We start from the raw sequence: 14,668 nt of genomic DNA on the forward strand, positions 1-14,668 counted from the left end.
TTTGCTCATGCTCTTCGTATGTTCCCAAAACTTTTTTCACTTTCCTACTTAGTATTCAAAATATATGCCTGCATTACTTCTAGCTAGCCAGGCTTGGACAGATTGCTGTGAAATTCCATAGTGTACATACCAAACCCAAAAGAATGCAATTCAGCAGATAAGCATTGTAAAAATCAACAAGTCATAAGAAAGTATCAAAACTTTACTTTCCAGCATAAAATAAACCTAAACCTGGAAGCAATTCCCCATACCCTTTCATGGCTTACACTAGCATTTTTACATTCCTTAACCTTTTGCTTTAGGGTGTAGTTCCTCAATGTGCAGACTTTGTCAGCAGAACCAGCTTTAGAAACCTCCATGCCTTCCTCCTCTCAACCTCAGCTATCTCTTCCCACCCTTAACTCAGCTGAGCAGAGCTCTTAGTTAGGGCCATAGTCTTGCAGAAGAAAATCAAGGCGGAAGCAGAAGTTTCCATCAGGAAAAATCAGCCCGTGATCCAGTTTACAGTGCAGTGATTTGTACCAGCACTAATGAAGGGGCAATGAATGCCACTCAACAGGCAGGAATGAGCAAGCACCAACCACTGCAGCTCTCTTCACAACTGCAGCTACTTTTTGTGAACCTCTTCTACCCTTAGCTAGTTTTCAATAGATCTTTGAAACAGAATGACTCATGCTGAATGAATGAAGTTTACAGTACAAAACCTTGATTTGCTGCAAACAGGCCTTTTGGATTGTTCAGGATAAAATTGTTTTGTTTTTCCCAAAGACTCAAGATACTTTTCACAGCCTAAACATCACAGCCCCAGTAACCGATGCCAGGTTTGGTACTTGGACTGGAGCAAAGGCTGTCTACAGCTCACTGGGCTCAAATGATGCAACTTACCACTTCCTACTACCAACCCCCTACAATTTTCAGGGGTTTCCCCCTTCTCATCATTGCATCAATAGCTTTACTGTCACTATTTACAAGTTTTGGAACACTGTGTTGTATTTCTTCCAAAAGTGCTCTGAAGAGGAAAATAAAGTAACAAGGCTCATAGGCCCACACACAACCCTGTGGCCCCCGTTGAAAAAATCCCATGGTGGAGCTAATGTAATTATGCCACACATATTCTTACACGGCAACATAAGACCATGTTGTCCATATAAGTCTATTCAGAGACGCAGTGAACACAATTCTTAAGCTATGACATTCACAATTAAAATGGATTCTTGGGAAATGTGTAAGACATTTAGTATTTATGCTGAAAATTATCCATTCAATTTCTTTTTATATGCCTATGCTATCCTTTTAATTAGTGGTTAAATGTTATACTTTCAAGAACTGTATTCTAAGAGGGTTTATATATATATATATTTTTTTTTACAGGACAATCTCTGCAACTAAACATTGTTAGAAATGTTGACTTCATACCTACATGATACTACACCACCAAATTCTGATGCCTTTGATAAGAACTGAAAATAACAGATTAATATTACATACAAGCTTACCATGAATTAAGGATTCCACCACATGTGCATTTGGCTGCATCTCTATGAATAACATCTGGCTCCACAGAGTTTCAACCTTGCTTTGAGCTTTTCCAGATTGGTGCATTTTAGGAGTGCTTTGCCATGGCAGGGACTCAGTATGCAATCTCCAGCACATAGAAAGCTGGGCTTGTGCTTAACCTCACGGACTGGTTTACTGCATCAGTCAGACAGCTCTTGGAGAGCATTTCAGCACTTGCTAAATTAGGAAGATGAAGCTCATGAGTCTTCAACTCTATGTTTCACAAACTACTGTTGTTACCTTATATACCCAGCAACAGGGCTCTACTAACCCAAGTTCTGAATCAACTTTGCACTTGCTTTTAAGATCCTAGGAAGGCAGAAAACACCTCTGCTACACCAACTTACTTCCATGGACTTCTGAAGTATACAGGCAGTCATTTACAAACTGTCACAACCACTTGTTTAACATACTTACACGGATACTACTTTCACTCTATAGATTAAGAAAAAACCCCACAAGTACGTGATTATTAAATAATGCCCAGAGTAATAAAAACTCTGTCAAAATTAAGACTAGGAACTAAGCCTCTCATATACTCAAATTTGTAATCTACTGCCTTCCTGCTGCTATTTCTGCCAGACATTCCCTTTTCTCTTCCATATTACAGCATCCAACATGGATGGGTTAATCTTCAGCAAAGGTTGAGGGATCTCCTAGACTGTCATGCCAGCATGCCTAATGTGATTAGCATCACTCCCATTCTTTAAATAATCAAGACTGAACTCAAGTTACAAAAGATCCCGCTCTGTACCTTCTGCACAAACCTTTCTTTGTGGGATTTTCTAATGCTTTGTTCCTCTGCTGCTGAAGTTCTGTTTTGACCTTTCTGTAATACATGGACAGGTGGTGTCTGAATCAGAAGAAGGTTTGTGGTCCAAGTTTTTAATCATTACACTTATGCAGGGGAGGTTAGAGATTCATATGGGGGAAATACTATTCTACACTGTTGCTCACACAAGAAGTAGGCGCATGTAAGAAGTGTGTGCGTCAGGTTAGTTAATGTACATCAGTGATCACAGTCAAGAAAAAAGAAATCAATTGAGCAAACTTAAATACATCTTTGCAAGACGTTTTCCAGCTCTAAAACCAGAGCAAGACAACTGCAAACAACCACATCTTCAAAAGGCCCTCACGGCATCTCTGTATGGCGCAAGAAGTCTGCTTCCTCCATCTTCGTTCTTCATAACAATTCCTTGGAACTTGCAAATTAAAAGCCCATCCCCTTCTTCCTTTATTAATCTACCCCACCCACGTTATGCACGCAGCAGATTGTGAATGTGTTGTCAGATAAAAAAAACCCCATGAGCTACAGGCTGCATGTAAGTATAATAAAGCACAGACACTTGAGTTTTGGCGAGGCTGACCACACACAGAGCTCACCAAATTGAAAGAAACCACTGTGACATTTTAGGTTCCTTTTACAAGGAGAAGGTACAGGGCTGCTAACTGCTGTTTGCGAAGGGGGAAGTTAATGGGCAGACTCTTAAGTAAACAGGGACAGTTGGCTAAAGCTCAGCTCAAGCCACACTGGATGTGAACTCTCCCTCCTCCCACTGCTCAGAAGCAAAGTGTCTTCCAGTGTGGCAGCTCCAGCATGTACTTCTCATGCAGTCCAGATGTTACCCGATAGGCAAGTGCTCTACCATTTTGCCATCTCTCTTTCTCTCTTTTTAGGGAAAGATGACTCCCTGAAGTCCAGTCCTCTTTGCTACTGCATTAAGCTATCATCACTCGGTTTAAACCGGTTTTCTCTTCAGATTACCTCAGAAACCATTTAGCCATTTAATGTGATGACTTGTAATGGTGGGAGAGTAAGTAATGCCTAACCTGAAAGATGCCCCAGGGGGCCAACAGGCAAAAAGCTTCTACACCTGGCTTTAGTGGCGTAATGCTAGTAAACTAAGCCTGACCTAATCATATATTTACCTATCCGGGTTTCATGACATCACTTGTGACATCTCCTTCCTAATATTTTCTAAACAGTTTGCCTCAAGATGATGTGTTTTTTGGGGATTGTTGATACAATTCACTCTTTGCTGGTGTCCTCACTTAGGCTAATGTCATTTTTAGGTTTCCCTTCTTGTTGGTTTCTTTATTTCAGCATTCTGGGCTGTAATGCCAGCTCCTGAGCCCTCGTTTTTATCTCTCTCTGAACAAAACTAAGGCTGCTCTCTGAGAAGTAACACCTCATTTGATCTTGGTGTCATGATTTCTTTCCAATTTTACTTAGTGCCAACACAGCAACGCGTTCAGTGGTGACCTTCCAGAAGGATATTTCAACAGAGAGACTGCTAACAAGGATCTCATCACCTAGTACTCAAAATCCATCTGTGCAAGAGCCTCCATGAAGAATGTGAATGAGCAGTAAACCACAAATCTAATCATACTATCAAATATAGATGTGCAAGACCAAAATCTCCACGAAGTTTCAACACACTTCAGTCTCAAACCACATCCACAGACCAGTAGTTGTTATGAAACTTTTATTATACATCTGCAAAGAGCCATAGGTTAACTAGCATTGTTTTCTTCTCTGTTCTGGCTTCCAAGTAGTAACTAAAAAGATAACTGCTAAAAATTCAGACCTTTTGATTAGTATTTTTCGATGCGTGCCAGTTACCCTACTTGCCATACAGACCCTTATGATTATGGAAGCTGGCCTCCTGCATAATCTAGATTATGAAATCTACCAAGGGAGACTTGTGACAAGCCTTTAACATCTGACCAGAAGATACTAGCTTTGATTAACAACCATCAAGCAATGGAAAATGTGCATTTGTAAATAAGACTTTTTCCACGTAAATTACTACTAAATTCCCTACTTAAAATTAGGCTGACTAGTTTGGTTCATCAACCCTCACCTCTCAGCTATGGGATCAACCTACATCTATGTGGGACAGATGACAAAGGCCTCAGGTTCAAATATCCTCACAGATCTACTATGACATGAAGCACTTACCTCTCATTTCCCTTCCAGTTATATACCTTGAGGCACAGTCATTCCTCAAAATGTAACCCTGTCATTTCAAAACCTTCTCTTAGACAAACTAAATGCTACTGAGCTACTTAATTTTACTGTGGGAGGGAGGTTTTCCAGACATCAAATTGTTCTGGAGCTCTTCTCAGAGCCCTTTTTAGTTCAGCAGCATCTTTTCCATAATAAATAGTAGACACCTCAGCTAAACTCGGTACTCTAGTAAGCAGAGATCATCCACAGAATACATGTGCTTTGTTACTTAAACATCCCAGAATCACATTTTCTCTCCATGCCACCACTTTGCTTTATGCTAAGCTCATATTCAACCGCCAACCACACAACTTAGTCTGCTTTTAATGTCATCATCTATATGGCAATTCCCACACTTATTGCTCTAGTCATCTGCAAACTTCACATGCTCCAGCTTTGTCCTCTTTCAGATTACTTGTGAAGATAACAAATAAATTGATTCAAAAATACATCCTTTTAATTTTCTTCAAATACACAAAGTAGAAAATTATTTTTCACATCTGGTCTTTTTATAACTCTCCACATGTCAATTATTTAGCCCACCGCAATTACACTTGCAATTACTTCAATTTATGCATCAGCACCAAGTCAGATGCCTTAAGGAGTCTAAAGATACTATTTCAGCAGTTTATCAACTAAAGCTGCAATCTCATCAGCAAAACTGAGTTCGACAATTCCCATCCTCTGGTGACATTAGGACCAACATTGTGCTTATTAACATCTGAGGTCACCCAGTACCCTTGGTAAATCAACATTCAAACCTTACCCTTTAATTCAACCAAACACAATAGGCTTAAAAGTGAAATACCAACACCTTACTCTAGATATTAATATCACATTTGTGAAGCTGTTCGTGCACTGTGCAGGCAGGCAGAACTATCAGAACCTGATCTACAAAGAGAATTCAGACAATTAAAGAGTCAAACTTCTAGCATGTATATTGAACGACATGAGCAAGGGTACACTAAACGTAATAGGTTAAATTAACCTAAAGGAAAACTGTAAAGCTCAGTGGCAACAAGACATGAGGAAATCAATGAATATTCCCCAAAACTGCCTTCTGCATCAAATGACAGTTAAAATACAATGGTATTTTAACATAAAATAGTAACAAGAGCTCCTTCCTCTGCTGTCTTCCTTCTTTCCCTCCCCCCCAAGAGAATATTGCCTTTTTGAAAAGCTTCAAATGAAGAATTTTGGCCAACTTCTCGCAAAGATTCCCAATGCTAACACTGTTCCTGGGCCACCAAATGGTAACAGCAGTGACAAAGTCTGCTCCTCATCTCTGGCAAGGTTGTTGGGGCTTGTCTTAAAGAGAGGGGGAGAGTTTGCACAGAAATTAGAATCTGAAGTTTCTGGCTCCTATGCCTGTGCTTAAACTTAGGCCACACACACAGGGGAGGAGACAGAGAGACATTAAGATAAATGGAAATTATAAAAACAAGTTAGTGAGTTTGAAACAAGGAGCGAAGTGGAGGCAAAGGGACAGAAAGCAGAGAAAGGTAAAGGACAAAATAGAGTCAGGAGGAGGCAGGAACTTCGGCAAAAGAAGTGTTAACGATCAGCTGATGAATTTAAGTGTTGGAATAGCACAAGATGTATTACATTCAATTAAACTATCCCACTTAGAAACTGGTTTGATTACAGGCGGCATTAGGCAAGTTAGATTGTTTCAACTGAAACAATGTTTCCTTTCAGACCTGCTTATGCTGCTTATTCACATACTGCTCTTTGCAAAGCTAGGTCAGCTTCATGTTCTGCATTAGCATCACTGTGTTATATGAGCTGTGTGAGCTACATGGAGTGCGTTACTATAAAATGAAGAGATTTGCTTTTAATCCTCTTTCAAAATGCAACTAAAAACATCAGGGAAAATAAAGATGATGTAAAATTAGAGGTATGCCACATTTTACAATGCAAATTTACAGTTAAAATACAAGAACCAAACCATGTCTTTACATTGAACATGTATGTACCTTAAAGTTCAAAGGCTACAACAAAATGAAATAAGTATGATGGCCCATGATCATCTGTGCTGAATAACTTAATCCATTTTACATGTTAGGGAATTGAACAGCCATACAAACGCTAGAGAAAAGAAATACAAATGTTTCCGAGTAGAGCATACTTTGATATCGGGCAGTATGATTATACCAGATTACATAAAGGTTTTTCTTCTGGCATCTGTCAAGTATAGTAACCAACATTAATGTAGAATCTGCTCCACATTTGCCAGTCTGGTTGCTTAAAGTTTCCAATATTCTTACAAAATAAATATGTCACTAGAACATAACTTGGTATAATACCAGAAACAGGTTTATAAACTATTTAAGTTTATTAAAGTTAAAATTATTGCATTAATAGAGAATAGACAGCCCATTATACAACTGTTACCAAACGGCATGTTTGCAAGGCTGGGGATCAACGATGGTACTTACAAAAAGCTTGAAAATAGGAGATATTAAAAATAAACACCCAGGAAAGCTTTAAAGCAGCAACAATTGCTGTCCTCCAGATAAAAAGAGCATAACAGAAGTTTAAACAGATGTCATTAAGAAGAAGCACCCATGAAATAAAACAAGCAAGAGAGACTGGTGTCACCAGTAAAAGGTAGCGAGCTCTTCTAGTCAGGCTGGAGCAGAACACTCTTGGTAGAGGCACACAACACTACTGCTTCAAAACAAGAAAATACTTTTCTGGTTCTCCCATTTTGCTTTGTGTGCTCACAAAAAATACTTCCTCCTACATTTTTCCATACATAATGCTGTCGACAGGTAAAGCACGGATCCACAGCGTTCGTACGCTTAGAGCCCAAGACCTCCAAGCTGCTTAAGCAGATATACTGCCTTCAGTGAAATATTTAGCAACTTAAGGAACACTGCAACACTGAGAAAGCCAAGCCTCACTCTGAAACACTGCAAGTCCTGAAATCACATTAACACGATACCATTACAGACTATATTTCATGTAGCAAAATTGACATGAGAAAGCAAAATGACTTTCCCCACTCTTCATCAGGGACAGGACAGCGCTAGGACAAGGGGTGATGGGCTCAAACTGAAACAGGGGACGTTCAGGCTAGATACAAGGAAGAAGTTCTTTACTGCGAGGGTGGTGAGGCACTGGCACAGGTTGCCCAGGAAAGTGGTAAATGTCCCATCCCTGGCAGTGTTCAAGGCCAGGCTGGACAGAGCCTTGGGCAACATGGTCTAGTGTGAGGCATCCTTATCCATGGCAGGGGGTTGGAGCTTTAGGATCCTGAGGTCCTTTCCAACCTGAACCATTCTGTGATTCTAAAATTCTATGACTAAGGAAACCCACACTTCTGATCTTGAAAGTATTCAAAAGTGATCCTGTGAAGTTGGTCAGAAACTGTAAGAATTATTTCAGAAGTGAAAATTAAAATACCAGAAGAATAGAGGTATCCCCCGGAAAGCCTACACAACACAGTTCTGTGCTACTTGTCTGGAAGGATAATAGTATATACTGAGTGAGTGCATACGCAAACAATATATGAAATCCAAAAACATTTCCAAACATGCTTTTCCATACTTCTAAGAAGTTTCAATGATAAGAAATACAATCCCCACAGCACCATGTTCTGAATTTTGCTTCTTTTCCACCTGTGAGCCTTCTGTTCACCAAAGACTGAGGAGTTTTCATCTTTGCAAAACTCTCTTTCTTAAAACCACAGACTTGAGAAATAGGTTTTTATTAACACTAGCCCTTATACCAATAACTGGCAAGCAGACAACATTGTTAACATTCAAAAAAGAGTGGTGTATGTGTGTGGGGAAGTTGCTTTGTTTCTTCCACAGAACATTACTATTATAATTAATACTCTAGTAACATTTCCTTTAGGAAATGTCTCACACATACATGGCCATCTGCTGGCCTTGCTCCTTCTGATCTCAGTCCCATGAAACATCTAGGTATGCACCTAATTCTAATCAAACAAGTGGTCCCACAGTAGTGCACAGAACTATTTACCTATTTATTGACAGGCAACCACTTTGGTAACCTGCTGGATCAGGGCTTTTGCTACTATTTTGAACTATCCTGCAATAAAAGACATAATAGAAAAATCCAGGAAGCAAAAAGAAACAAAACCCCCAAATTAACAAATGAACAGAAAATTTTCGTAACACATATTGCTTAGGGAAATCTAATTTGAATTTTTCTCTATGTTGGAAGTATTCCACTTGCTGCTTCCACAAACCATCATCCCTGATGTACGCTCAAAAATGAGTTAAATTTTAACAACAAATCCTACTGTGGGGGCTGGGGAGGAAGCTTATTAGAAAGCAGAGACTGATTTTCCCAGCAAACAATGGATTTCTTCAGAGGTGCCAATGATATCTGAATCAAGACCAGCCAGGAGATAGTAACTTCCAAAGAGCTACGTTTGAAATGTATTACTCCCCTTTCAATCAGTTCCCAGCAGTCCCCAAACGTGCAGTTTTTGCAGCTACAAAAATACATGTTCTTTGTAAACAGGAACAATGACTGGCAGCCCCAGAGGAAGAAAGAGACTCTCTAATCTCTCCTCAGGCAGAATAAACAAAGTTCTTCCACCTCTGAAAGCTCTTAGTCCAAATCTAATGGATGAACAGAACAATAATCTCATCCTGAAAAAAAAAACAAACACCCGAAAGCCCTCTAAACCCAAATAAAAGGATGCTATTCCCTGTTTGATGTCTCTAGTACACTTCAGTGATGCAGAAGAAATATATGGACAAGCCCAACAAAGGCACACATGCACTGATAATTTTTTGACCAAGCAACCAACAGCACTCGGAGGGAAAAACGTAAACCTGAAACGAACCTACTAAACGATATGCAGAATAACTAACAAATCCATAGTTTAGAGGAGATTTTGGTGGTAGCTCTGGGTTAAAGAGCTCAGTGAAAAGTGTTACACCTCCTTGGCAGCTTCTAGCATGACCTGAAAGGTCACATTTATTTGCAACACAACAACTGCTCAGCCACCGAAGCTGCATATTTCTGAAGGAATCTGCAGTGGATTGACTTGCACTGTAAAAGCTCTATTTTCATCCAGATGGACTAAAGAAACATACATTTCAAAACAAAACCAAACAACAAACAAACCCCAAACCAAACAGACTCCCATTAGAATAGTGAAAATTCAATGGGATCTTTTTCACCCTGGGGATTTAGACTACTCCAAGACAAGCACTGTGGTAACAAATAATCAATTTTGTATTACTGAAAACAGCAAATAACCAAGTGGAGCATAATGACTGCCTTTGATGGAAGTTAATGATAAAGAACTGTGCCTAAGCCATTGTTCAAAGCAGCCCCAACTCTCATGAACACACGCTCACACGCATAATCTCGGTGGGAGATGCGTCACGTTTGTCTCTATTTTATGTTAAAGCCAAGTAAGCTGTTAACTCATGTGGTGTACTTTTTGCTGCTATGAAACTTGCAACTAATCTGGACGGGTTATTTTTTTTCCACAAGCAAGCAAGCCTCCAGCAATTCTCATGTTCATCAGAGCTACAAATTGCTCTAGGGCTAAGTTATTAACATAAGCTCTTCATCAAATGAGGGTCTCAGAAGAGTCTAAGACAGTGATTAACAAACACTGTAATTCCCCCCCTCCCCTTCCTCTCATTTTAAACCAGGGCCACAGTAGGTTTGGGGTTTGTTTCTTTTTAAGCTAAGTCTGAATTCAGTGCCCAGAGGAGGAGTGGGTAAGAGCTCCCTACCCTGCCAAGCTGAGGGGCAGCTATAGGGCTGGGGGCTTCCATCCAGTTGCTGTCGCCTAACTTATGGGAGCAAATGGAGAATGACTTTTGGATATACACAGGCTCATTTTTGCATGTTTTAAAAATTTAGGAAACTGATGAGTTCTGCACAGGCATTAAGCACGATGTGTGTCTCCAGAGGTCAATGCAGGTACGCTGGGAGTGTATTTGGCCCTGTATAACATACTGCTCCCTCTCCTGCCCTTTTTACTTAGGCCTTCTGCTTAATGGTAGGTTAAGTATCTCCATACATCAGTTTCTTTCTATATATTTCAGATTTGATCTTGTTCCAACATCTATCATACCAATAGCATGAACAGGAAATTAACCATCCCGGTATATTACACGTTTCTTGCAACACTTCACAGAAGATGTACTCCCCGACGAGCCTCACACACTCCACACCTTAACAATAAACACAGATAGCAGCCTTGGTTCCCCCTCACCACACACACGCTTTGTTCAGAGATCCATTTTTCTACACCGCCAAGCTCACTAAATAAACATGACAAGCAAACCTGCGGCACTCATCCCAACCCAGCGCTGTTTAATGCATGCAATTACGCTAATCTGTGAAGAAGGCTGCCAGTGGAAACCAAATACTAGAACGTCAGCATTCCTGACTAACGTGCCACGCTGCAACCCAGCACAACGAAAAAAAACCTCCTTAACATACCAAATGGAACTCCTCACACAGGGAGGGATTTTGCTTGCTTCTATTCCAGAAGTGAAAGCACCTCCAGTTAACTGCACAAGGAGTTCAAGAACAAGGCCAAGAGACCCAAGCCTCTTTGTACCTAGGTGGACTATCCCAGCTTCCTAATAAAGGAAAGGCTCCCGTCTGCAGGAAATGAAACTGTGATTTAGATAGAGATAACAGACTCCAGGTCCAAGTTAAGTGGAGCAGGTCTACCATGAGCGTTATCTACAGATAGGCTATTCAGTACACAAACCACTGCACTAGCATCACCCTCCTTCTCACCAAGGTGACCGCTATGCTCGTTTATTCCAAACCACAGTTGCAGGGAGCTGGCAAGGAGGGCTTCAATGAAACCTCTCTTATTGCTTCTCCAGGTCCTCAGCCACATCTAAGCCTTTTCCTTCTCCCATATCTTAACCACCCCACCAGACACAACTGGCACGCTACTCCCACAGCTGTAAAGATGTCCTTGATTCAGCAGCCTTGCCCGTAACTTTCCCGCCCCCAGGAAATCAGAAGCAATGCTTCATGCTCATGAACAGACAGTGAATCCTTGATGACATATTGGTCAGATACTTAAAGAAAACCTCTAAAGTTAAAAGTCCTCGTGGTGCACTTAAGAGACCATTTAAGATGGTCAGCATAAGACAGCAATAAGCCCTGATGTTTTTCACGACTGCCAAAACCACACAAAGCAAGATCCTAAAGGTTTCTCACTGAAAGAACTACTGTGATACCCACTATCTATGTGATTAAACCGCACTTACTTCTCTGCCAGTTCAAACACAAAGGTATGTAGTATCGAGAATGACTCACAGATTAAAACCAACACGTTAAATGCAAAACCAAATACTACACCTGAGGAAATAAGGCCTAGCCAGCTGGCAACTTTTCACCACAAAAATACCCTAATTAACCAGGGCCAATAATAAGGCTGCTTAGGAAGCAGAAGGAAACTTCAGCTGTGCTTCTTTCCTATGCACATGTAGGAATCAACCACCATAAAACAGAAAGGAAAAAAAAAAAAAAGGAAGAGGAATAAACACACAAGAAGTTTCCACACCTTTTCATCTTGCAAAGTCTCCCTGCACTAAGAAAAATAGTTATTAATACCCAGGTTTCCATAAACTACAGATTTTGCATCGAGACTTAAGCACATCAGTAACATCTATATTACATTAACGTCTGATTTATACCAGTCCAAAAGAAAAACAAACACCCCCCTCTAACCCTTCATGGACTTGATCTCTGCGTCCAAGGAAGGGGGACAGCCCCACCGCCGACACCCGCTTCCCCGGCACGGCCACGCAGTCTCCCTCCCGCACCGAACGCGTGTTTCAGGCGGGGATCCATGGTCCGGCGGGGCCGCGGGACGCCGGTGCTCTCCCACCACGAGAGCCCCTTGGCGTCGCACGGCCTCGACAAGCCCGGAGGGGCCCGCCCGCGCCGTGCCAAAGTTGGGTTAAATTAAAACCACCTCGGGCTCAGGCGCTGCCAGCAGCCAGGGGAGCACTCGCACACGCACCCCCGGTTCCAAACTCCGTGTGACAGGCCACCGCCCCGCACGGGGCCGCCGCTCGCCCGCCGCCGAGCCTGCTCTCTCCCAGGAGCCAGGCCCGCGTCTGCCCCGTAACCGGCCGAGCCGCCCTACGGCACCTCACCGCTGGGGCCGCAGCCCCAGGACGCCCGGGGAGCTTCCCCCTCCCCGCCCGCAGTGAACGCACCCCGCTTCTTTTCCCTCCCTCAACCACCGGTGTCGCAACATCCACCGGAGGGGAAAGGCGCAGCCGGAGCCGTCCCGCGTCCCTCGCTCCGCGGCTGGGGGCAGGTAGGACGGGGCAGAGGACGGCAGCGGCCACCCGACCGGCCCGGTCACGTCCTGTCCCTCACGTACCTGTTAGCGCCGCCCGCCGCCTCCCCGGGTGGGCTCCTGGTGAAGAAGCGGGAGAAGGTGCTGTGCCAGGAGGGACCGGCCCGCCGCCGGCTACCCCCGCCGGACATCGTCGCCGGGACGGGACAGAACAGAAAGCGCCGTCAGCAACCGCCCGGCACCGAGTCCCCGCGGCGGCGGGAGATCAGCAGCGGCAAACCTCTCCCTCCTCCTCCGGCAGGGGCGGAACCGCCGCTCCGCCCGCCCCTTCTCTCCGGCGCGGCGGCCGCGGCCGGCGGAGGGCGGGAAGACCGAGAGTTGAGGCCGGGCCCTGTGTGGTGCGGCTGGGACAGGGGAAGGTGCTTCCCCGCTGTCGGCGCTCCGGGGCGGGCTCCGTTGGCCGCAGACGCGTGGGGAAGCAGCTCCTGCCCAGGGGAGCGGAGGTGGAAGTAGCACAGCACGCAGGCTGCCGCCACCAACCGAGGTGGCTGTGTTTGTCAGTTAATGCGGCGTAATTAGCGTGAGCAAAGAGGAAAGATCAGAAGGGAAAATTAACTCTGTAATGAAAAGAACAGCGTCGAGAACTCACGCTCCCGCCTGGCTGCGCCCACCAGCACTACTCTGTGCCAGCTCTGAGGTAGCACACGTTTGGCGCTGCCAAGTCAGTAATCGGTTTCACCCCGTCCTGGACCGGCTGCCGCACACCACATCCACCTGCACGGTTCAGTAAGTAAAGGTGCACAGTTCCACCACTCTCCTTTCTCTCTCATTCTGCAGTCAGTTCAGGCCGTTCTTGCCGATGAAGACCAGTGACTTGCAAGAAAGGGCTCCCCTTTCGGAGACCTCTTCCTATAAGGGAGTTTTGTTCTGTTTGGTTTACTACTGAAACCTTCACTTTTCTCCCTCTGAGGACCGTGGCCTCCCTAGAGTTAACATCCCTACCGACAGACATGACCTTGCCATTGCAACAACCTGGTGACAAATATTATCCTTATTTTATAGACAGAGGCGATGCACAAAACCTAAATGATTCACTGAGTGTGAATTGCCAGTAAAATAAACAAACCTTGATGTCAGGATTTCCAATTCAGAGCCACACTTTCATTTCTCACCTTCATGAGCATCTCCACTGTTCTGTGTGTTCTAAACCTCACCTTTTTGTCAATCAGTTCCCTGTTGCATCGTGCCATCTCACAGAATCAGTGTGGCTGATGTTCTAAGGGACCACTTGGTGCAAGCCCCCCTCTATACCCAAGGCCTATGTGCCTGTATTCTCTACCACTGTGCCATAGTATCAACCTACCGTGGCTGCAACTTGGGGTGGATAGGAAACTCTACTCTAGGCCCTTCTGCAGAGCAGCAGCAATAAAACAGCCTGAAAATAAACTACTGACTACTTCTCTGCCTACTTTCCACTGCCTCAGCTATAAGCAAAATGTTAAAGACATGCACAGACAGCTCCCTTTGTATTGTCCAGGTCTCGTGCAGCTTTGATGTGTATTGTAAAAGCACAGACACAGGTGGATATTGGACATGTACTTACATCTTTACCAGCCTGAGTTAGGACTAGCTGGTTGGTTAACAGGTTACAGAAAGGACCTTTTTCATCATATAATTGCCAGTCACAAACCTTATTCAGGGGAACAGCGTTTACTACACAACAAGGTCGTGCCTACTTTTCAGCGTGCAGACAATTCTCCAAGTCATACAGATGCCCCTAAACTAGCACAAAAATATGAAGTGTTTCATTCCAGAACAGT

General features: G+C 43.4%; 1 protein-coding gene across 2 annotated transcripts in view; it reads right to left on the minus strand.

The window, feature by feature from the left end:
- The window catches only part of CRYBG3 (crystallin beta-gamma domain containing 3), an 89,926-nt gene extending 76,836 nt beyond the window's left edge, over window positions 1-13,090 (minus strand). Inside the window, exon 1 of one of the 2 annotated variants that reach the window (XM_061454314.1) lies at window positions 12,933-13,090. In XM_061454314.1, the coding sequence (XP_061310298.1) occupies window positions 12,933-13,039 (107 nt within the window). In that variant the 5' untranslated portion in view covers window positions 13,040-13,090. Of the gene's footprint in view, window positions 1-9,039; window positions 9,210-12,932 lie in introns of those variants that run through there. The other variant, XM_061454313.1, reaches the window with a different exon arrangement.
- Window positions 13,091-14,668: the final 1,578 nt, after the last annotated feature.

The sequence above is a fragment of the Pezoporus flaviventris genome, unplaced genomic scaffold (assembly GCF_033815535.1).
Source record: "Pezoporus flaviventris isolate CSIRO_AGI_PZ_B2104156 unplaced genomic scaffold, CSIRO_AGI_Pfla_v1 ptg000015l, whole genome shotgun sequence".
Classification (NCBI taxonomy): domain Eukaryota; kingdom Metazoa; phylum Chordata; class Aves; order Psittaciformes; family Psittacidae; genus Pezoporus; species Pezoporus flaviventris.